The sequence below is a fragment of the Pyxicephalus adspersus genome, chromosome 6 (genome assembly GCF_032062135.1).
Source record: "Pyxicephalus adspersus chromosome 6, UCB_Pads_2.0, whole genome shotgun sequence".
Lineage (NCBI taxonomy): Eukaryota > Metazoa > Chordata > Amphibia > Anura > Pyxicephalidae > Pyxicephalus > Pyxicephalus adspersus.
Genome location: NC_092863.1, coordinates 43,275,787 through 43,299,686, shown reverse-complemented (window position 1 = coordinate 43,299,686; position 23,900 = coordinate 43,275,787). Strand labels below are relative to the sequence as shown.

Below are 23,900 nucleotides of genomic sequence, written 5' to 3'. Positions count from 1 at the left end.
ATCCATCAATAGCCAAAATCATTAAAACAAAAGGGCCATATTTTTCCTATAACCCTCACTGTATTGGGGATATTCTTTCCAATGAGCACTAATATCAGGGGGGCATTGTTCCCCATGTCCAGCAATATGGGGGGATAGTTTATTCACCGTTATACTGGGGACATTCCTCCCCACATTCACCAATATCTGTATAGATCGGTGTGAGCAGGGGGATCCCGGGTGAATGTTGTGGTGAATGTTAGGAGGAAAGTTTAGTGCCCGGGCTGGATGGGGTGGGACAGGTCCTGTGTGCCCCACCTCCTGGAGGATGAGGGTAGCAGATGTGGAATTTCCTCCTGCCACTCCTGCTGGAACAATCAGTCCGGGCTGCCGGGCAGTGACAGAGCTCGGCCAGGGATGTGACCCCCATCTCCCCTCCCCGGGTGCAGAGAAGTTTGGAGCCGCTTTGTGTGCAGTGTTTGCGGGATGTTCCTCCTCCTCTCCCCCGCCTCTGCTGTGTCTGGGATGCGGATTGAGCAATCGGCTGCTCTGGGTCGGATGGGGATGAGGAGAGCTGAGAAGTTCTGGGGGATGGAGGGGACGTACAGGGGCCGAGTGACCCCGGGGACCCCGCTGCTCTTTCTGCTGCTTCTTCTACTTTTCTGTGTGGAGGCTGCAAGTGGCCAGGAGCTGAGTCCTAGAGGAAGGAATGTCTGCAAATCCCCAGGGTAAGAGAGCATGTTACTTTATACTGCATAGACATTGCCCATAGCAACCAACCTGACTTACCTTCACCTATAGCAACCAGCTCCTGCAATCTGATTGGTCGCTGCTAACTACACCCTCGTGTGTGCCTTGATAGGATACTCCTATTATTGTTATATGGGCATCACCCGGGGCAGCTAGCCACTGCAATCTGATTGCTCACAACACCTTCATGTGTGTTCTGATTTACTTTAATATTGTATGTAGGAATCTGCAATCTGATTGGTCACCTCCTCCTTACTCTCACACTATCGCCCATAGCAACCACTGACAACATCCTGACATGCTGCATGCTGCCAGATCCCCCTATCTTGTATATGGGATCTCATTATACGTACGGCACATTCCTATCCCAGTGTCACATGACGTACAATATGATGTGTATCTACATTCCCCAGTACACTGAACATTCACCCAGACACGGCGTCCATACATCTAGGTGTAGATTGTATTTACAGTGCTCTGTACAATGTGTGGATGAGATGTACATTCACCTAACATGGGGAATGTTCTGCATTCCTCCACATTCATACAGCACTTCTAGATTCACCCGTGTGTATTGGCACGGTGTACTGGGGGTGTGTGGTATGTAATCATGGCAGCATGATTGCCAGTTATATGAGCACCGATCGGCCAGAACAATTTATTGTACAGCGCTGCGTAATATGTTGGCGCTATATAAATCCTGTTTATTAATAATTATAGCAATACCCCCACACACACACACACACACACACCCACACACATACCGGAGCTCTGTAGGTGCCATGTGGTATCCGGCACATTGGTAGTAGCATTCCCTTGGGGCATCCTTCTGCCATGCCAGGGAAACAATGCACACTTACCTAAAGGGACATGTGACCAGGACACCTCCTTCTATTGCCCCATGGGGCAGATCTGTCCCTGTTGTTTCAGTGGTAGTATGGGTCAGTTTGTACCCCCAGCCCTAATATGTAGCTCATTGATGGACCAGAACCGCTCCCCCACTGAGTATCAATAATGGTGATGGTTGTCGGTTCACCAGTTGCCCCTCCTCATGATGGGTGATGACCGTTCCATACCAGGAACCCCCCACATGCCCTACAATCTCAGCTCTGACCACACACCACAACATGATCTCTACATTTGTCCTGCTTCAGGGACTGTTCACTGTTTATTATATTGCACCCCCTGATGGGGACCGCTGGGACCAGATATTCGGTGGCACATGGTGTATTATATGAACAGATTCACTATTTTATATCCAGGGACACCCTGATGAAGCACATGATGGGTGCAGCGTGTTGATGACATCATCTCCAGGGGCCAGGCATGCTGCACTATACAGGGGTCAATGGGATCAAAGGAAACATTGCTGGATTGGGTACTTTCATTAATGGTGGTGTCATAATATTATGTCATGTGATATATATATATTATTATAAAAGTGTCTGATTGGAGACTGGAGAGAGTACACCATATCACATGTCTGCTCTGTATGGTGTAATGGCATTGGCTGCTCAATTTAACGAACAACCTGACCCCAACACATTGTACTAACCAATCAGCTCAGTGCAATCTAAAATCGTCACACCATGAACATACTGGTGAGATTTCAGATCCCCTGTCAGGTTATGTTGTCCTCCCATGTGGAGATTCCTTCCTTTTATTCATTTATTCATCCCAGGGATTATTGTCACCCACATGGAAAGGGAGGGAAAATCCAACATGAGATGTCACCAGAAGTCATTTTATGGGGACACGTGCTATGGTGACAACAGGGATTTCCTGTTGTGTCTGTAACATAGGAAGTGAATAGGGTACAGATTGTTATGAAAAATAACTATTTCCTGCCCTTTATAAAATTATAAAAGTTTTACTTGAAAAGTGAACTCTAAGGACGGAAAACATTTAGTCTGCAATGGCCCTCTTCCCTAATAGTAGGGGGGTTATAAATGAGGTGATACTTACCTGCAATCCAGAGCTGGATAGTGGGCGGACCCTCGGCATCCTCCTGCATGATACAGCACTGCTGCTCCTGCATTGTATGTGATGACATCAGAGAGCTGGGAAGATTGGAAGCTTCTGAGGATCAGTCTCATGAATAGAGGGCATAAAGTAATCATTTATCACCCCAGGGGCAAAACAGTCAGGTGGGGGGGGGGGGGGGAGCTGGGGGCACAATGGCAAGGGTAAATGTAAGGTGATTGCTTGCAATGGATTTTAACACATTCACTTACTTATAAAGAAGTCTTGGGAGTGATTACAGCTGCTGATATGGCAATAAATCTGTGTAATGTTGAAATCTATAAATCTTTCACTGAAACTCGTTATGATTTAAGTTTTTGGACCCTGCGAGATAAATCTCTAGGAAGTGGCAGAGTGGTATTAGGAGACGAGTACTTGTCCTGGGATCTGTAGCAGCAGAGGTATGTGTGCGACCTATTCCCAGCCATCAGAGTAATGTTCTCCTGTGTTTCCTTGTCCTGTGCCTTACATAGAACAATACCTCCATCATGTATGTCTGCCGCCGGTGTCACTGCACCCCTCACATGTCCAGGCCGGGGAGCCCATTCACGTGACACTTGCAGCAGTTTTCTTCTATGGAGACATAAAGCTGTGCCGTGTGACTGTGCTCCAGATGTCTTCATATGTACATAATGGAAGTGGTATGACTGTAATTTATGGCCTATATATGAGTTGTCATGCAGGCAGCCAGAACTGTGCAGCCATTGTATGAAGCATGGAGAAAGTTTTTAATATGTCAATACAAGGGGGATACATGTGAACAAAGCTATTGTAGCCTTTTCCTGCTGGAGTGAGATACAAAAATGTTTATATAAGCAACTGAAACTTACACCACTTTTTAACCCTCAGTATCTGAAATGCATAATACCCAGCCCTAAATTCATCATTTAGGAAAAAAAAACTTTGTAATCTTTAAAAACATACTTTTCTATTGAGTGGCCTTCACTTTACAATGGCATGGTACACTGATTGTTTCTGTGGCTTCAAATGACCCCGTAAAAGCTCATGGACTATTCTGGAGCATGCAGAGGTGACAACTTTACAGCTTCATACAATGTATGCAAAGACGGGGTTGTCACCATATTGGCTAAAGTGCAGGAGGCAAGACTAAAGATTTTACAGAAGAGGCAGACTGGCAAGAATATAATTTATTTATTATGAGAATTTAGATGTACTGTACCTTATGACCAGATAGGACTGGCTGATTGTTATACATTAAAAGGATTGTATGAGAGTATTTGTATCATTTTCCCTGCAGTAAAGTGAGTCACATATGAAATGTTTTCACGGTTCCCAGGCAGTTTGGTTAGTATTAGTAGACTTACATTAAAAATTGTTTTCATTGTCACCATGTAGTATGGAGAACCTGGGTATGCCCATATGACATGTTTTTTATGCAGTATGGTGAACCCTCTTGGGCCCTTATGTCGGTGCTTTCACTGTTTTCCATGCAGTATGATGAATGTTAGCAGGCCTATATGAGAATGTTTTCATTGTTACCATGCAGTATGGGGAATCTTAGTGGTCCTATATAGGAGTGTGTTCCCTGTTTTCCATGCAGTATGATTAGTCTTAGTAGGCTCATATGAGAATGTTTTCATTATTTTCCCTGCAGTATGGTGAGTGTGAGTTGGCCCATATGTCGGGATTTGTACTAAGTGGCTCTGCTGACAAGGAGTGCTGTGTGTATAAACACTCTGACATTGTGTAACACAGAACATCCTTAGTATGTGTTATGCCTAATGGTCATATCATTGTTACAGAGGAGTACTGCGCAGTGCATAGTAAAGGCTTTTATTAAATAATTGTATGCTCTGTACTGTTTATACTAGCCTTTTATAGCCTTTTTGTTTTACCTTTAACCTATGCAAATAAAAACAACAGGCGCTAAATTACGGTGTGTCCCAACATTCCTAATGCTTTTTTCCCTGAGAGCAATTCCAAACTTCAGATTGTGTTAGATGCAGGTATACCGTTCCACATGCTGTGGTTCCATCCGCTGGTCCCAACATTACTCCCAGCATACGTATTATGTATGTTGGTGCCCTGTGATGGAATTCATTCTGAATGCCACCCCAACACACCTTCCTAGTGCACCTAGGAAGCCTTAGGTTTGTATGTGGTGTTATGGAATAGTGCAATTTTCATAGGCAGTCTAAGTAACAGCTTGGTTTAGAAACAGCAACACTCCAATCTAATTAATTTCAGTTTAAAAGGGTTTCTTTTAGGTAGTTTCAGCAGTTACACATTCCTTTTCATCAAACAGTTATAGACCTTCCTTTACCTGAAAGAAATTGACCATTAGTTTGCTGTCCTTTTTCTTACTGATGCAAAACTGTCCTGCCACTGGCCATTTTCTGTTATGCTCACATTGGGAATTAGGAGACACCAGGTGATACTGCAGTGGAAAACTGACCAGCAGCAGATATTTGTCTTAGGCTGAATTGGTCAAAATGTGTTAGAGGTAAAGAACGAGGTCAATGTTTGACTACAAAAATTCAAAGACTGCAGATGACACGGCAGTGTAAAATTGGCCACAAACAGGACAGTTTTAATAAGGGATAATAAATAGGTGTAGCTGTTGTATAGGTGCAACATAATTAGTAATAACATGGAAACAATCCCTTTCAACAAACAAATACATTTGTTAGTTATATAGCACAAAAACCAGGTATAGACAGGAAATTGCTGAAGGTTACCACAGTCCTCACATCAAGCACGAAATAGGAGATAAAATATCCCTCAATAATAAGCACCAAATAGATTGATTGCTCAGTGAGCTAGCAATCAAAATATATTTCCAGTTTCCTGACTGACCCTCTTTTCTTCTGAGACTGCAAAACACATTCTGTGGCTGGTCTCATTTTATAATGGCTTATCCAAAAAACCCCAATATTGACCATCCTAAGCCTTAGTTTAAAGGCCATGTGGCACATTATGGTTGATGAATGTACACAGGACCTTGAATCTCACGCCTGCAGGATCCACCTTCATGGCAATAGCAAACCAAACTTTTATTTTTTACTATTATATTTTTACTTTTGATTTTCATACGAGATGTATACCATACTGAACAAATAGACAGACAACAATTTTTCATGATTCCAAATTTACAGTTTAGAATCACCACAATATTCAAGATTCATCATCATCACCTCTCTTCAGTAAGTGGTGACCCAAGAAGCTAGGAACAATTAATACCATGCCATGATATTCCTGGCTGTACAGTATAGCAGATGAGTAAATTACAAGACTGGCCAGACAAAATTAGAAAGTGTATGGATAATAAAAATAGTTCCAATATTTGTCATTCCACTTCTGCATTTCTGTTTTATACAGAATTCCATCTGACAGATACTTTTCTTTGCTGACAGAAATGTCAGATAGAAAACAGAAGTTCTTTTACTTTTTGGTGATGTTGACTCATGTGACACAAGTTTTTCATCAGAAATCTGTCAGGAGTGATTAAGGTTGGAATTATAGTGTATGACTTGTATAACTGCAATATGATAAGTAAGCAATTGTGAGCATTTTTCTTATCACTCTATGTGACAAAACTGACTGCTTCCTTCATCACAGCTGACTTGTCTCATGTAGATTGAGTGTGAAAGTCCTGTTACCTTTTATGCAGAATAGATTAGCAAAAATAAAATGAATGCCATGGAGATGTTATATAATGAGAAGCAATGTCACAATTCCAGTGCACATACATCACTGAGGAAAATGTATATAAACAGGTAAAGTTTAGGTGGAACTTGTCAAATCAACATCTCAGAAAGTAGGCCAACAAGAATGAGGAACAGGTTGTACTTATTGTCACTTCTAGACTTTTCTATAGAATATTGGTGCGATGGTTAGCTATGTGACCCCAAAGCCCTGTGCCGCCATCTCAATATTGAGATCATTGATTCAAGATCTGTCCAATGATATGAAGTCACGTATCCAAATGTTATTTTTAAAGCTATTCCTAAAGCTGAACCTCTCTATTCAATAGCTAAATCCACATTTGAATTAGGATTGTGTTTTTTTTCTATTTCTCTCTATCCAATTCGGAGATTTACATGACTTCAGCCCAGTCAGGTGACCATGCAGATGTGGTGCAGATCTTCCTCCAAAGGAAAAAAAGCAACAATGCAGAGAGAAGCGTCTTGTTGCTTTTAGGAACTGCACTGCAACCGACCACAACTGAAGAGTTACGTATGTGAGCTGGATAGGTAAACCAATCATTTAATTTATTGCTTTGCCTATATTGGAAAAGCACAGGTTCACTTTAAAGTCAAACTGCCGTGCCTATAGAAACCACTCACAACCCAACTATGCTGACTTATTTTAGTAAAGTGAACTCTGGATGTTGACTCTAATTTGCGCATAGCTTTTTGCTTCTTGCACTGTATATTGAATGCATCCGGTTACACATTAGCTAGTCATGACTAAGCCAACAGACTAGAGAGTCATATCTCAGCAATTACAACATATAAGACGTAACAACCGAACAAGGGCCTGACTGGCCATTTGCAGTCATGAAAAGCTTCCATATAACATTTTCCCACTATTTTAGGTTTTGATTTTTTTATTAAGCATCATTAACCTCCTCTTTGTATGTATGTCCCTCTGGGATGAACATTGTAAATAAATGGGATAGCATAGGACCAAAGGGCTGCATGGTATGAATAAGGAAGCATTTTCTGTCTCAGTGTAACCTTTAGGATCTTGGGGCATTTGGTTTGTGCAGAATATAGGAGTAGCCAAGATAGGGGGTAATTACCAATAGTAGCTTCTGAACATTTTTGCATTTTGACAAAAACACAGGTTGTTAAACACTAGTAAACGGGTGAATGTACGATATGATAACCATATGTGCTGCTTTTAATGTAAAGTAGAACCATGAAAAAAGGAGCATGTGCTAAAGCACTTGCGGTAATTATAAATGCATCTACATTTACATCAATTGTCTATTAGTCCTCCTGCAAGTTCCCAAAAATGTTCATATAGGCTGTGCCTGCTTGTACTACCATGGGATGAGAAGATTCTGCAGGGAGTGCTCAGCATTGTCACTACTGATTATTAAGACTGTAGCTTGTCAATCCTGGGAACACTGTCTACTTGTATCTCGGATTGAATGGCCTCTGTTACTGAAATCCTCATGGGCGGGAGGCATGGGACACAAATGAAGGAGGATTTGGTTCACTGACAGAAGGTAAAATAGGTTTACTTTAGGATGCTTGTGCATTATATAATGACTTGATTTGGGATTTGTTTAGACTGTCATAATGTAAATTATTGTTATGAGTGTGCCAACTGTTTCTTACTATCTACAGTTTTGCTCTAGATCCATGATATACTTTGATAACTAAGACAGCAGTAGGGACATGTTTATGTAGTTTTTCTTTTATGAAGATCATCTCTTCTCTCTCCATCTCCAAACAATTTAGTATATACAAATATTCCCACATTGTCAGCAATGGGATTTCTCTTTAAACAGAGGTGCGCTGAGGCATGTGTATGAGGCCTGTGTTACCCAGTGCTGTTCATTATATGTTTCCAGCAGAGTTAGTGAATGATTGTGTTGTTTTTATTTTTCATATGAACATTTGAGACTCGCCAGTGGAAAGTCGCATACCACTGCTCTACATTAAGTGAAGCGGTTGTTTAACCTTGAATAACTCCTAGGTTGTTGTGTTGTGTCTTGTAAGTTAAATGTCTACATTATACGTACAATGAATCATTGAATAATAGTCATTTCCTTACTTTATTAGCCTTAGCCAGCCCTGTAGGAAAGTTGTCTATATTTTTCACAAGCATTTGTTGTAGAGAAGGACACCCTGTTCTTTCACATTCAGAGTCCTTCCTCCTGTAATTTGCAACATAAATTAGTGTGCGAAAGTATGAATGATTTCCCATTTCCTCTCCACTCTTGGAAACTATGCATACTGAGTAGCTGGTTAGGATGTGTAATATATGTACTGCGCTTCAGGTTAGATGATGGCACTCAGTAGCCAGTTAAATAATTTTGTCGACTTTGGAACATTTTAATAACTTAATATCACAGTCCATCAGACAATGTGCCCAAGAGCATTTTCAAGAGCATTTGAAATTGTTAAGGCTCTACAGAAATCCAAGCTATTTAGAACAATGCTCCTAATAATGCAGACTAAATGAAGCTGGGGATGGAGCAACCAAGTACCATTTTGTCTAGTTTGTGTTATAAGTAATAAATAAAAGACAACATCTGACGTTGTTGTGGGTCATACCTTGACTTCTCCATTCCCTTAGGATTTGTAAAGTATGTCCAATTATTTAATGTATAATAATGTTAATTAAAGTAATGTATCTGTTGGTGAAGGATGTGAAGTTTAACGCCAACATTTTCCACAGGCTTTGCAATAATGAATCAGTTTTGAAGTGTTATCAGAACAGGAAGTAGAAAGTACACCACCTCATGTTTAATTTATTTTTGGTCTTTTTCCTTTGGTCTTGTTTATATCCAAGTAATGTTGTTACTGTTCTAAGGGCATTTTACTCAAATCTTAGTTCTGTGTAATAATCTACAACTAGTCCAAGAATTTTTACTGTATTACACCCTTGTATGAAATGCTTTCTCTGTGTGCAACACCCTTCCTTTTCTTTCTGTAAGAGCCAGCAAAAAGCATGCATTTGTTGGGATTACGTACATCCACTTGTAGTATTTCCAAACTGTCCAAGCATCAACAACAAAGCAATTTTATGCAGTGGGTGGCTTAGTGCACTACAACCCTGCCTGGAATTTGAAGCTAAAGTGAGTGTGGGCAGGTTAAGGCAAAAAGTAGACAGAAGAGCATTGGGTTTTCAGCAAGAAAAGGGTACAGGGGCACAGAAAAGGGTAGCACATACAGCATATGTTGTTTAGGCAGTTCACAGCTCTTGGGGTGGGGAGCCAACTACGGACTCTGTAAATCTACAGACTCTGGACCACACATGTGTGGGGAGCCATGTGACACTCAGACACTCAAAGGGGAAGAAACTTCATGATGACAAAGGGGAGTGACGTCATGATGCCAGAACCTGCCCAGTCTTCCATTGCAGGTCTAAGCCTGGGAGAGTGGGTGGATTGTGTCCTGAGACACAGCCTGCCCTCCACCCTAAGCCTGCGATCCTTACGAGAGATATGGTCTGCAGCTCTGGCCGGTGCGTCCCCCCCAAGCAGAGTCCTTCTCCTGACCCCACTAGGAGGTGCACCACTGGTCTCTGTGCTCTCGCAGCCCAGCTTTCAGACAACTGGGGGTTGGGGACCCCTGTTCTAAAGAACCTTCTTCCAGCATAGGATGTAGGCAAAATGTCCTGTTTGCATGCCCAATGCGATATGCCATTGATAATTTAATATAAGAACTATAAGCCAATAGTAAGAAATCCAATTTTAACTTATTTGATTGTCCACAGTATACTATTGTGATGCTTAAGCCCCAAAGAGTTGATGAAATCTGTTTCCAGTACAAATGACGGTAAATGTAGGGGGAACTTGATCCATTCTTGTGCTTATGAAACCTTTATTGACACTTGATGAGCTTCAATTCACACAGATTTTGATATCAACACCATGAGCCATTCATTCGTGATATTAGTTTATCCATTGCCGAGGTATGATCCCACTAGGGCATACATGCAGATGGTAAAGAGCATGCCATTGCTTCAGGGCCCTGCAATGACTTCTCTGTATTTAGCATTTAACTTTCATTTTTTTTTGTATTGTATGATCCCATAATGACTGAAAAAGGTGATGAATAATACACGTGTGTGGCCGTTACAAGCAAAATACGTCTGCATTCGCCATATTAAAAACTAGTGAGCATATGTCACAGTAATAGTCTCCGAAGTTCTGTGTGCTAGAATCTGTATCCTGCAGTGAGAAAGACATTTCTTAAAAATGTTGTGGAAAATCTTTAAGAATAATGCAGCCTAATTAGAATGCCTGAGTGCTCAGGTTATGTTTTGCGCAAGCTAATTGCAGGTCTGGTAGATGCCAGAGGTTACTTACAATTTCTATTGCTGTAGGGAATGATACGACTTAATTTGAAATCAGTGAAGGGTAGTACCAATAATGATGTGTTCAGTGACATGTAGTGTTTTAATACTTAAAACTAGATTATTCGAAGCAGAAGAATAAATGTCGACATAGCGCAAAAACTCTACTAATTGCCATCAGGAACTGTAAATGAGACAGTGTCCTCTTCATATTTAGTGTTATTATAGCACACATTTTACTTCTCACAGTGGAAAAACTCAAGAGACAGAAGGGTTCTGAAATGTAAACATTTTACATTGAGTTGTACTTCGGATTTCCTGTTAACCCTCCTATTCTCTCTGGGCATTGCTGGAGCTCCACCATAATTGTAGCTGACAGCACAACCTGGTTGCACACATATCAATATTCATGCTCAGTTCGGAACATTCTCTTCCTGCGTCTGTTTGCATTGTCGGAACAATGTTCCCTACGTTTTTGTGACCACATGATCAAAAACTTTACTTGAGTCTCAGAGGAATAACACAGGCAACTACTGTCTTTTACTGTAGTTACTGAGACAATCGTGTGTCCTCTCCCCTAATCAAGACCTGTATAAACTCTTTCACACACATTTTATAATATGAACAGCTGGGTGTTTCCTGACATGTGCACACATACATTGAGTTCTTCCACTTGTATCCTTTACATATTTCATGACTGCTTTTCATTGTCTGGTGGCTTAAGACAAAGGTTAATTCATTGATAAAAGCTCACGAAGGAAGTTTTTGAAATCAGACCTTGTTGAAGAAGACTATTCCAGTTTCAAAAGTAAAAAAAATACAATAAACTTTTGTGGAATGCTTTGATAACTGTCAGCCGACAATGATTGAAGACATTAAAAGACTTAGTATAGAAAGGGCATTGTATTGATGAGATTCATCAAATACTTCCTGCATATGTTTATGATTCTGGAGTGATGAAGGCCATTTTACATATTGCACTGTTGAGCTTGAACAACATAATATTCAGCTAAATACCAACTGTCTTTGTATGTGCAGTTAGTACGGAAAGATGTCCTTGTGAGCTCTATTGTTAACTTAGAATCTGAGTATTCAGTATTTTTAAATGATTTAAAAAGGTCATTCAGTGCCTACTATTTAATGGATAAAAACTAAATACCTAATTTTAATGCAGGAGGGGGCAAGGTATTACAGGAAATCTATGCTTGGGTATCTATCACTAGTTGGCCTTAAACAACTAACAAAGCAAGTGCATAGAGGTTTAGTCACTTAGCAAACTGAAGCATTTTTATATAGATTGATGACCCATTACAAGTGAGCCTTAAAGTTGTGGTAGTGGTGATGGGGTTTAACCAAAATTTGTACATCTAATACTATACCACAAAATACCTAGTCAGAATCTCTTGATTGCAAATTCATGGAGGTGCTTCAAAGTTTGCTTTAGCCCGAACACTAGCTTTTTTTTTTAAATAGACCTCTGAAGTCTGAAAATGTGGGGAAAAGAATACCCAGACATATTACTATACAATATTTTGCTGGTTAAGTGAGGTATAAATGCATCTTTTTTGAGTTTAATGATCAGCAGCATGATTATTTATTAATTGTAATCACATAAGTCCCTATTTAATGTACAGCGCTGCGTAATATGTTGGCGCTATATAAATCCTGTTTAATAATAATAATAAGGGCTAAATAATGTGTATATGAATATGTGGAGAAAAAAAACGTTAATATAACACCAAGACAGAGATAAAATTGGTCTGGGGACAGATTTAGGTGGTGCGCCTTTCCATCCTTTATCAACAAGTTACTGTGACAATAGACCCCAGATTTAGGGTAAACTTGGCATTTGGTATATAGAGCCAGGGATCATTGTAATCCTTCACTAGAAGGAAAGATGTGGTGGACTGAGAAATTGAATAAAACAAGACTCAACATTGGAATATGGCCCAGGCCATTTATCAATTTGTGGACCTTCAGTTCGGATATTTTTTTACATAAATTGGGAAAAGTTTAGAACCTTTTGGGTTAGCTTGTTGTTTATGCCTGTATTGGGGAAATTCACATTCTCTGTTCTGGTGACGACATAGAAAGTGGAGTGAAACCTTTGCAGTGGAGAAGAAACTTCATAGTTGTTTATTTACTATCCAAAACTAAAATATATTTTGTCTGGAGTTGTACCTTGAGTTTGCCAATGTTTTTTGCCTCCCACCAATCCACATTAAAAAAAAAGTTGCCCTTGCTGTTACTTAAGAGCTTGTATGTCCTGGCAAGTCAGTCACAAGTATAACATGAAGACCACTGTAAAAGTATGCATTAAGGTACACCATACAGAAAGTAGGTTGCCCAAATTCCTTACCCCCCCAGATGGTTTAATCAATAAAAGGGAATATTTGCTACAAAATATGTTTGGCTCTATTCTACTTTTAGAATCAAGATCTAATTTGTTTCCACTAACATAGTCGGAATACATTAAGCAGATGGTTTGATATCAGGTCAGGTATTTTTTAATGATGGCTAAAAAGCGTGGACAGGCTAGTTCCTTGCAGACCTCCTAATGTAAACTGGAAAGTTTCTTCCTTCTTGCACAATGTGAATGTTTAAAAATAGCTGGGATGACTAATGTGTACTTCTTGTTTTGTAAAGCTTCCCTTATTTCACTTTGGAATGGCTGCCGGGATGAATAAACTTAGATTCTAAACTAGATTTAAGCCAAATGGTCACTTTGTTTTAAAGGTGATGTCCCACTAGGGCTAAAAAATAAGTTTTTTTTGTTATTTCCAAACTTTTCTGAATTGAACAGGGTACTATACAGACATCTAAAACGTTTCAGATCACAAAGTTCTAATCTTTATAGAAGAAAGTTCAGCTGTATAAAAAGGAATTTCAAGAGGAAAATATTTTCTTGAATTAGAGGCTGCAGCATGTACTATGACTTGAACATAACTGTATATTTTAGGCACCAATGTCTGTATTTCATTTTTAGTGCTAAGATCTAACAGAATCACCTTTAAGGTTACAAGTCTATTATTTTTTGGCCATACCTGAGCCAATATCAGTGGATTCTTTTTCACATTTTTTAAACAGCTGAAATGGAAAGTTCCAATAATAAAGTTATAGGGAAAACCATTTAACTATTTTACTATTTTTTGCTGTCCCATCCTTTTGACCATTCTCCAGGTCCAGCTTGGCTTCTACTAAAGTGTTCTGCTTGTGACTATGAATGGTAATAGCAAAGTTATTACTGGGTTCTTGAAGTACCATATTTCATTTTTTTCACCTGGCCTAGTAAATCTGTCTATCTCAGGTTCCCATTCATATACATGAGAACTAGAAGAAGAAAAATTTGAGAACATATACTTGAAGTGACAAAGCCTTTGCACAAAGATCTTTCCAACCCACTGATATTTGCCAGTGCTCCCTAAAATCTCCAGTGTTATCCACTAGACATCATTCACACTGTCATGCAACAGTGCTTGGGCCTTGCAATTGGCTGCAGGGGCACTGTCACATGGAAGGAGGTCACATGTTTCCCCATACTAGAAGGCATTGGGTCACCATCATTGGGGACATAGGGTTACCATCTGCAGTGGAGGAAGGTGAGAGAAATTCAATTTTAATTTGCATTTTAAAGATTGCTCCAGCAGCAAAAGTGTTATAGTACTAAAGCTTTCTGAACCCTTCTAGCAGCTGGTTTCCAGGCACAGAACAATGTGTTTAACATTCCCTAACTGGACCAGAAGGGCGGTTTAAAGTCTTCCAAAAAGCTTGTCCAAAGCTCTGCCACTTCTTCTCATTCAAGTATAATCTTGATAAAAATAATAAACAGACCTCTGCATTAAACCTGATCTCTGTTAAAGTGGAACTAAACCTGCACTACTTACCTATCTTCTTTTTCTGTATAACCTTCATCCATCCTAATTTAACATGTCAAGATGATGTAACTTAGCTCAGTAAAATGTGACAGCTAGACAGCGATCAGGCAGGTGGAAACAGTGTTTGCAGAAGGGGCATCACCTTAAGCTGGGTGGAAAGAAGTTGTAAGCAGGCGGTCACGCGTGTATTGTTACCCAACTTTTAAGTAACCACCCAAAAACAGCCGGGTTGTTACTGAAAACCCCAGCTAGAAGGGGCTAATTGTGCTAAATTTTACTCAGCAGTCCAGCCCTGATTTTCTCTGTTCCTCTGTTCACTTCTTGCAGGCCTTGGATTGGGTGTCCACATCATGGCTGTTTAGTGGTGAGGCCATTTTTGATTGGAGATGCCCATCAACAAGTGGAACGGAGGGGTGGGGGTTTTAAATGCATCTGTAGTACTGATTGAGTGGTAACCCAGACCCAGAATTGGTATTGTCAAGGTACCTGGATGGCAAATTTAGGTGAGAATACCTTCCTTCACAAGGTAATGAAAACAGGATTTTGCCTGGAGATGGTCTTTAAATAAATGTAAATAAGTATTAGTATGTAATATATCCGTAGTAGTACTGAAGTAATGCTTGCTGGCTTGGGTCCAGATGGGTGTCAGTCCCCTATGTACTGTAGAGTGTGTGCTTTTTAATATTACACATTCATTCTCTTCTCAGCTGCCCCTCAACTCAAGGCTTCCGTACAGAAAGGCAAACAGCTGCATCCTGCCAGTCTTCTCCTATTTTATAGACAGCTGGTTATAAAGCTGTGTAAATATCTCTTCAAGGTTAGGTTCTAAGGCTGAAATTGTCACGGGCTTTACATGCTTTGTTTCAGTTGTTATTAGTTTTAATTATACAGGACAGAATTTACCAAGTGCAGCTGGCATTTGCATTGCCGACTATAAGATTAATTTTAGTCAGTTCATATGCCTTTAGAATGCTAGAGGAAATCAAAGCATCAACTATTCATCTATTAATATATGACCCTTATGTTTGAGAAATACGAGGAAAAACTGTTTTTTCTCATATATTATATGAATAAATGAGCTTACAAGTAGGAAATAGAGTATTACATTTGGAGGTTTGCTAATAATATTTTTTTTCATTCCTGTAAATGAGGACTTGTTATTCTTTGTTGCCAATTTTGTGTGACATTTGTGTGCATTTACCTTCCCATCTCACCTTCCTTCCTCCAACCAATTAGTTAAAGCAGTATTAGCTCTACTGACCACAAATCAGACAGGAAGCAGTAAAACTATGGCAATTCTTTAATTTGAAAGGCCAGTAAAAAGGTGGTAAAACCATGTGTTCCATCTGTCCCCCCTATTTGGAGGGCCTCTTTTCAGAAGCTTCTCTGTTTCTATGTCTCTATTTATATATATATATATATATATATATATATATATATATATATATAGCCTTTCTAATATTCTCTAAAGATTTGCATTTGCTAAGCTAAAGCTAATTTAAATGAAACATAGGTGTGAAAAATCCAGTGTTTAACCAAGTATTTTTTGGTATTCATTTGTTTATGGTCTGCAAAATAGGGGCATGGCAGGGACTCATCATTATATATTTATATACTTTGAACTCTTCCCTATCTCCAAAAGTTGGGAGGAAAAGTTAAAACAAGATTTATTTTATTTATTAGTCAAGATAAAGATTGGGGTGGTATAACATGCTTTTTTACTTTATTCTGTTCTTCTGTTTCAGAATCCTCAAAAGGTGCTTTTAGAATAGGATAGAAATCATAATAACAAGATGCTTCTAAGAGGATTGTATCCCTTTGTAGAGTACAGTCTGAGAGTGTACAATATATGCTGTTCTCCCAATAATGACCTAGCTGTCTTTGTCACTTACACGTGTACACCACCAGCTCTAACCTTACATTCTGACTTTGTCTTCTGTCTGTCACTTTGGTTCTGATATGTCAGCTTCACTGACCACCTAGATTAGACCCACAGTCCTGCCTTGTGACTTGCACCAATTTAATCAGCTGGCAATGAAGTTTTCAGTCTGTTTTTGCCCTTAGGCCTGCCCTAAACCTTGACCCCTGTATAGCTCTGTCTGAACAGTTTCAATTAATCAGATATAGCAAATGGCACGCAAGACCCAAAGGCATCAAAGTATGAAAAAAGACATTATACTCTAAACAATGTATGCTGTGGGAACATAGTGCTGCACAAATGGTTATCTTATCAGTAAATGCTGAAAATGTATGTGATTTACTAAAATTCCTTAATTGTGTTTCTTACTTACCTTACGAGTGCAGAAACGGTGGTGTTCACATTACAATACATATTACATATTAAAAATAAAAGGCGTTCAGTTTTCTATAACTGGATATGTTTGGAACTAAAAAGCCAGCTGGTTAAAATAAGCTATAATCTTTGGACATTCACTAATCAAGTTTAAAGTAATCTGAGAATAAACTGTGATCAGATAATTATTGTGTTTGAATTAGCCAAATCTGGTAATGATTTTCATGTTCAAAGACACCAGCAAACAGAGAGCAGCAGATGTCCCTTTCTTCAGCTTTGGGAAAACAAGAATACAACACTTTGTCTTGTTTCCCCCAGAATCAGTGGTGTCTTCAATCTCTAACCAAACCATCATCCATAGCAGCTATTGTAAACCAGGTTTCCGCCGAACCCCATGGTTCTTCCAAAGGCTGCAAGGGGTTCCTCGTTGCTGATTGACCTTTCATTGGATTGTGTCTGCCTGAGTCTATCACCCCTTTGCGGAGGTAGTGACATGATGCCGATGATCTTTTGAGCTTTTAGTAAAGGTGGAATTATTAAAGACCATTTAGTTTTCTCATTGCCTCCTGATTATTACTTAATAAAATAGTTAACTAAGACCTACAAATTATTTCAAGGGTTCCTCCGTGATAAAAAGGTTTAGAAACACTGGACAACAATAATAAATATTCTGAACTTTTTGAGATGAAAAACATGGATGTCTTTAAGCACAAAATAAGTAGACAAAAGTCCCACCCCTACCATCCCTCCACTAATGTGGACTAAAGGAATTAATATTCAAAATGGATTAGCTAAACCAACAGATGCGTTTTTAGCACTAATTTACCTTTATACTGCCAAATGCAATGAAAATAATGATTTAGTACACTTAACTCACTAAACTTTTTTTTTATCCAGCCCTTAATCCTCATAGAAGAGGTAAAATATGTATTGTTTGCATATTCATTCTTCATGGTCTCTGTAGCATGGCAGGATTATGGTCCTTAAAATTTTGTTGCTTTATACTGCCAAAAGAAGTAATTTATTGGTTTAGTACAGAAAAACATTTTATCCAAATTCTATATCATTGCAGTGAAATAATACTCAATTTTTCTGGTTTTGGATTTGTAAAATGGTAAAAAAGGTTACGCAAGAGTCCCTCCCAATCTGTATATTATGTAACGTTTATAATCAATGTCTTAGTGGTCAAAATGAAAAAATTAAAAGGAGATTATCTTTCGCCAAAATAACAATTCTCTTCCTATCTAGGGGTTTTGTCTTTTGGTGCAAGGGGCCTAGCCCTGTGGTTAGAATACATTGGCCTTTTTTGATGGTGAGCCACATTACTAGTTTTAGAAAAAAGCTATCACAGTTATCATATGTGTTTATTCTAAGTTTGATTTAATAAAGATAAAGTCTAAAGGATTTGTCAACTCCTCAAGACCTTTGAATTACCTTCTGACCTTACTTTGCAGATAGTATGACACTGATTTAAATGGCCACAGCAACCCCTTTTAATACCAATTTCAGGATTTCAACCACGTGGAGGTCTTTAGGTACTCTAAAAGTCATATTAAGAATAGTAGAATGGTCCATGGTAGAATGGACCTCAGCTATGCTTCACTGGCTGGAAGACATCACCAGAGTCACCTATTCTATTTCTTTCCAATGGCCCTAAGCTTCTTAAAGAACCACAAATAACTAACCACATGAAAGCAGAGACGATAATCCTTTTGACGTCTTACAACCCGTAAAAGTGCAGCAAACCTTAAATATTTGAGAAAAATTGTTCCTGTTTAGGAAAATTTTTCAAAATATATACCCAGCAACCTGGGAACAACCCTAGCAGCTCCGTCCTACCCACTTCACCTTCAACCACTGATCTGGTAAGACCCTTCCACCCTTCATTTCAAACTCTAATCTTAACCCCTCTCTGACCTGTTCCTTCCTCTAGTCATGAAAACCCACTGTAGAATTTGTTCTTACATTTTAACCTGGTGTAATTAAATTATTTGAGATGCAAACTTTACTATTTTGTGGGAAACACGCCAAAATTTGAACTGAAATGACACAAATGACTAAAGATTGATGAGTAAAGATTACACTATAATTTATTCCATAAACAAAAATATACAATGCAGTAATATAAATATATATTTCTCAAGAGAACTATGAATATGTAGATGACGCACCAGCAATTAAAAAATGCAAATCAACAGAAAATAAACCCCCTATAGGGAGCTCATTATGAGCCCTAAACTAAAATATACCAGGTTTTAAAGTAGAGTATGAATATATATATTATATGTATGTTCATGATAAAAAAAATTCATCTGATTCGTGTAAAAACAGATAAGGAGAAGCAGCACATTGATCCAATCACTTGGCATTGTGCAAAGAGCCAATCACCCAATACCATATTGCAATGCTCATATGCTAACATGGTGACAAGGAGCAGTGTAACATAGGCAGAAGGTTAGTAATGTGCTGCTTCCCCTTTACCTGTACAGGTTGGAGTGGGCAAGAGACTTACAGGTGTTACTGAACTGCAGTGGATAAAAATCAAGTCTAATAGGGCTTTGCTGTGTGAGAGAACTGTGCTAACCTTAAAATTGGATGGCCAGAAATACAAATCTTTTGCCAGGTAACACAGCTCCGCTACATGTGTTCCATCTGTTTGCTATAGCTGTTTGCCTGGGGTTCAGCTGTAATTGTTGTCTGTTAATCCATAGGGGAGAACTCCAAATCTGAAGATTTCTGCAGTTTTCATGTCTCTATCCCAGGAATAAATACTCTAAGAATCGATTTCTGAGCGTATGTTTAGCTTTTAGCTTAGCCCCTGTTGTTCCAGTCTGATAAGGAAGTAGTAAACAGTTTCCAGTCTCAGAGACAACAGCGGAGATCCTGCAGGGGTCGAATCCTGTCCCACTCCATTAAATCAAGCTTTAGGAGGCATTCCTCTCTGAAAAAGGCATTTTAGCTTCCATTATATTAGTAGCATAGAATGCACAATGATAGAAGTGTGACCTAAATTGTGTGACAGCACAAGGGCTGTTCTGGCACATGGAAAGGGCATGCTGTTCAAACTAACAAGCTCAGATTTATTAAGCTTGTACATTCTAGACCGGACCGGAGGGACTGCCTTCTCCCTTTTGTGCAACAGCCAGGCTCAGGAGCCTTTTTAATGAATGTTTAAAACAGGAACATGTGTACATATGGACCCAGAGATCATAATTTACAGTTTCCTGTCTCACACACTCAGCTTCATGCTGTGAGCACTGCTTAGTTAATGAAACCAAATCCTTCTCCAAATTTTTTTGGTTATTAGCACAATTTTACCTCAAAGCAACAATTCTGCACTGAGATTGCTGGAGTTTTCAATTTCAGCAGTGTGTGGAGTTTGCTGGAATAATTTGACTTGGCTTTTGTCCAGTGCTGATAAATTGCCATATATTTCTGGCCTCATGCTGTTTATGTCTAGGTACTGTTCTCTTCTTCTGGAATGCCCAAATAAATTTATCAAGGGGCAGTCCAGGGATGGTTTTCACAGGGGTCAGACAAGGTTGGCAACATGACACCTGTTTTTACTGGAATTTAAGGAAATAACCTGGTTTCATCAAAACATTCATATAGTAGTATTCAAAGTAATGACACAATTGTTTAAATCATAATAATAAACATTTTACTTTATTAAATAATAGTGGCTGAGCTGTTGACATATAAGTAGCTGACTATCCTAAAATAAAGCTCATGCTTCTTTTAGGTTTCTAATATTCTGCAACCTAAAAGAGTCCCTTAACTTCTTTGCATCAGCATTCATAAACCTTTTAATGCTTTACGAACGCTATATTTAGTCATTGGGAAAGAAAACCTTTTGTAAGTTCCAAACCAACTTTTTTGCTTACACATGTTTTTCTTTTACTCTTTCCTGATCTTTTATGACAGTGATGGGCAATTTACCAGTAAACTTGTGCTGTCTCATGGGAAAAGAGGAGTAAGCCACATGCTCTCCTAAAGCACAACTCCACAAATAATCTATTCATTTGTGGGGCTTTGAGCCCTAAAAACTAATTATTGGACCAACTGGAACCTGGCACTTGGCTTAGTGGAAGTGGGTCAAATTAGGATAGGAACTAACGATACCCGTAAGAAGGGGCAATAAAGCGGGGAGTTTTGTGACGATACACAAAGCAATTTATATATTGTAAAATATCAACAACTTTATTCATGTCATTCCATAAAAACTTTCTTAAAAGCATAGAAGCTAAAATGGATCGTTTCCTAAATAAGAATTATTTGACCTGGAAAGTTGATAATATTTTGTTGCCAAAATAATTAAAAATTAATATTTAAATATTGAATATATAAGTTGTTTTACAGGGTAGTTATTGTAAACTGTGGCCTATGTAGGGACCTATGAATCTCAATATTGGAAATTTGACCTGGACTTCCTATCCTCAGCAACTCTGCATCCCCACTGATGGTCTTCAAGCTACAGATCTACAATGCTAATTTTTGACAAGGCCCTTACCATTCAAGTCAAGCTACTGTACAGCAGGGGTCTCTTTAGAGTTCTTTTAGAGTTCTTCTCTTCACATTAAGAACCCTCCTTTCCAATCTGTATCTCCCTTTTCTATCATAGCTTCGCCTTTTTATTTCAGTGTGCCTCCAATTCACATCAGTAGCCTCCATGCTTCCTGAGACCTCTGTAAACCTAGACCCTCAACAGCTCACTTGCAACGTAAACTGCTGTAAATGGAGTCGTTAGAAGCGATCTCTATGTACAATAGTGAAGGGCCAGACAGTGGTAATGACAAGAACCCCACAGGAGTAGGGGACCAGGTCTTGACCGGGACCTCTGCAACTCCTGTTCCTACGTCACTGGATGTAAATGAGTATCTTGTAATATAGCAAAAATAATGACAGGTAGCTTACAGTCTGATTTTCAGAAGATATACACGTATATGTATAGAATATATACAATGTGAATATGAAACATAAAGTTATGTGAAATCTTGACATATGATCCCTGTATTTTTGAAAAACCAATTTTAAAAATGGAACCTTGATGATAAAATGTAGCACAATGGCATTGTTGACTTGAATACAGAAACATTTTATTTTGCATGTAATTTTCAGCTGTCTTGTTTGCAATTGCTCGCTATTCATCTATTCAACAATCTCCTGTAAAAAATAAAAATAATAAAGCTGAAGACCGGATGATGATAATATTAAAAATAATAAGTTGCTGCCAGCAGGAGATATAGCTGCAGGCATTCTGGTTGGTAGTATATGAACTGTCAACATCTATAGGATCACTAAAGTTAAAATAAGTAGGGCATATTGATCAGGGGTAGTAATGATTGCCACCAATGAAACAACGCTATGACTTCCAATTTACATTAGCTGTTAGGTACAAGGTTTATAAAGCTTTTTTAGTTTGAATTGGTATATATGTAGTGTAGAAAGTAGAACCAGGCCATTAGTTCTGTGTAGAATTAATCAACCATTTACAGCATTATTGTAATATATGTATCAAGGTCCTGTCCATACTTCTTTAATTCAAAACACATACATGCAGGATTTTTAATGCTGAACCCCAGGTCGTCAGCTTAAAATTTACAAATAAAATGGTGTTCATCATTAAACTCTTCTGGATAAATTCCAGGTAGGTCAGAAAGAGTTAGAGAATGGTGGCTTCCACGAGAGCTTTCCCACATCTTCCTAACAAATTCCCGTTTAGCTGTGCACATTCTGTTAATCTTTTGGTTTGACTCTGTTCCAAGTATTTATATAAATGTAATTTTCTAGATTGTTAAATGTCTTGTAGATAACGTTCTATGTTGTAATTTCAAGACCTTTAATTACACAGATGTGTACAGTGCAATTACCTTGCTAGAGAGCTCATCCATGGAAGTGCAAAGAAACGCTTTGATCCCTTTTGTCACTATAAAATTGTCAAACACATAGTAAAAATATTGTGGTAGTAATAATTAATTTATTCTGACTCTCCTTGTGACCTGAATAATCATTTTTGACTGGTTATGGCTGAAATATAAATACATTTTTATGCTGCTCTTGCTTACTAGATTATTGGTATGCAAGTAAACTGTGAAAATTTGTTAATAAATATACAATGTATAAAATAGGAAACATGTTCAATCTGCATGTCAGCTTTTGTGCTTTGAGTTTCTTTCTTTCCTAAAACAAAGATCTTGTAAAATGTATATTTTGTAGGACATAAAATGCAAATGTAGAAACATATGGATGAATACATGTAATCTGTCATGAGTGCGGTGTTGCAGAATGGAGTGAAAGTTGCAGAATCTGAATAATTATTTTTTCAACATTTTTTCAGGCCTTCAACACATTGCCAGAATGTCACAAAGCAGTATACCCCCCCTTTTTTATGTACTGATAATAAAAACGTATCTATATGGAACTGGTGTCCTCCTCGTATACAAATCCTAGTAAACCAGGGATATATTTATTAATTTTAATTAAAGATCACTTATTTCTTCTTTTTTCCCCAAAATGAAGCTATCCCAGCTTTTTAACCTTGAATTGTAATTGAGACCTTCTGTCCTTGTTTTATTTAATTGTTTATCCTTGAACCATCTCCAAAATTCCTATGTTCACAAATGTCTTTCAGAGAGAGACCAGATCTTTTGAGTTTCATTCCTGAAACATCTAACCGATGTTGGATTTTGGTAATTAAGGGGGTCACACCCTCACAGCTTCCTAGTAACAGGCCTACCAGCATGTATTCGTGGTATATCACACCAGTATTTTGAGGAAATCTGCATGCAATTATCGCTGTTGTTTTTTCCCCCTTAGCATGTCTTCTATCATTTTCAATTCTCTGTATGGATCAGATCTAAGAAGCTAGTTCCATTTCTACCCACAAACATTTACCTAAATAATCAGCATCGGATAGGGTGAGTCTTTAAAGTCATGCCAAATTTCTGCCCAGAAATGAAGATGTAAAAGTATTATAAACATAG

At 38.6% G+C, this 23,900-nt stretch overlaps 1 protein-coding gene across 1 annotated transcript in view; it reads left to right on the top strand.

Annotated features, from left to right (window-relative positions):
• Positions 1–348: 348 nt before the first annotated feature.
• Positions 349–23,900, top strand: part of SCARF2 (scavenger receptor class F member 2) — a 114,864-nt gene continuing 91,312 nt past the window's right edge. The window contains exon 1 of the mRNA XM_072415470.1: positions 349–707. Coding sequence (XP_072271571.1) covers positions 466–707 — 242 coding nt within the window. The 5' untranslated portion in view covers positions 349–465. The remainder of the gene's footprint in view (positions 708–23,900) is intronic.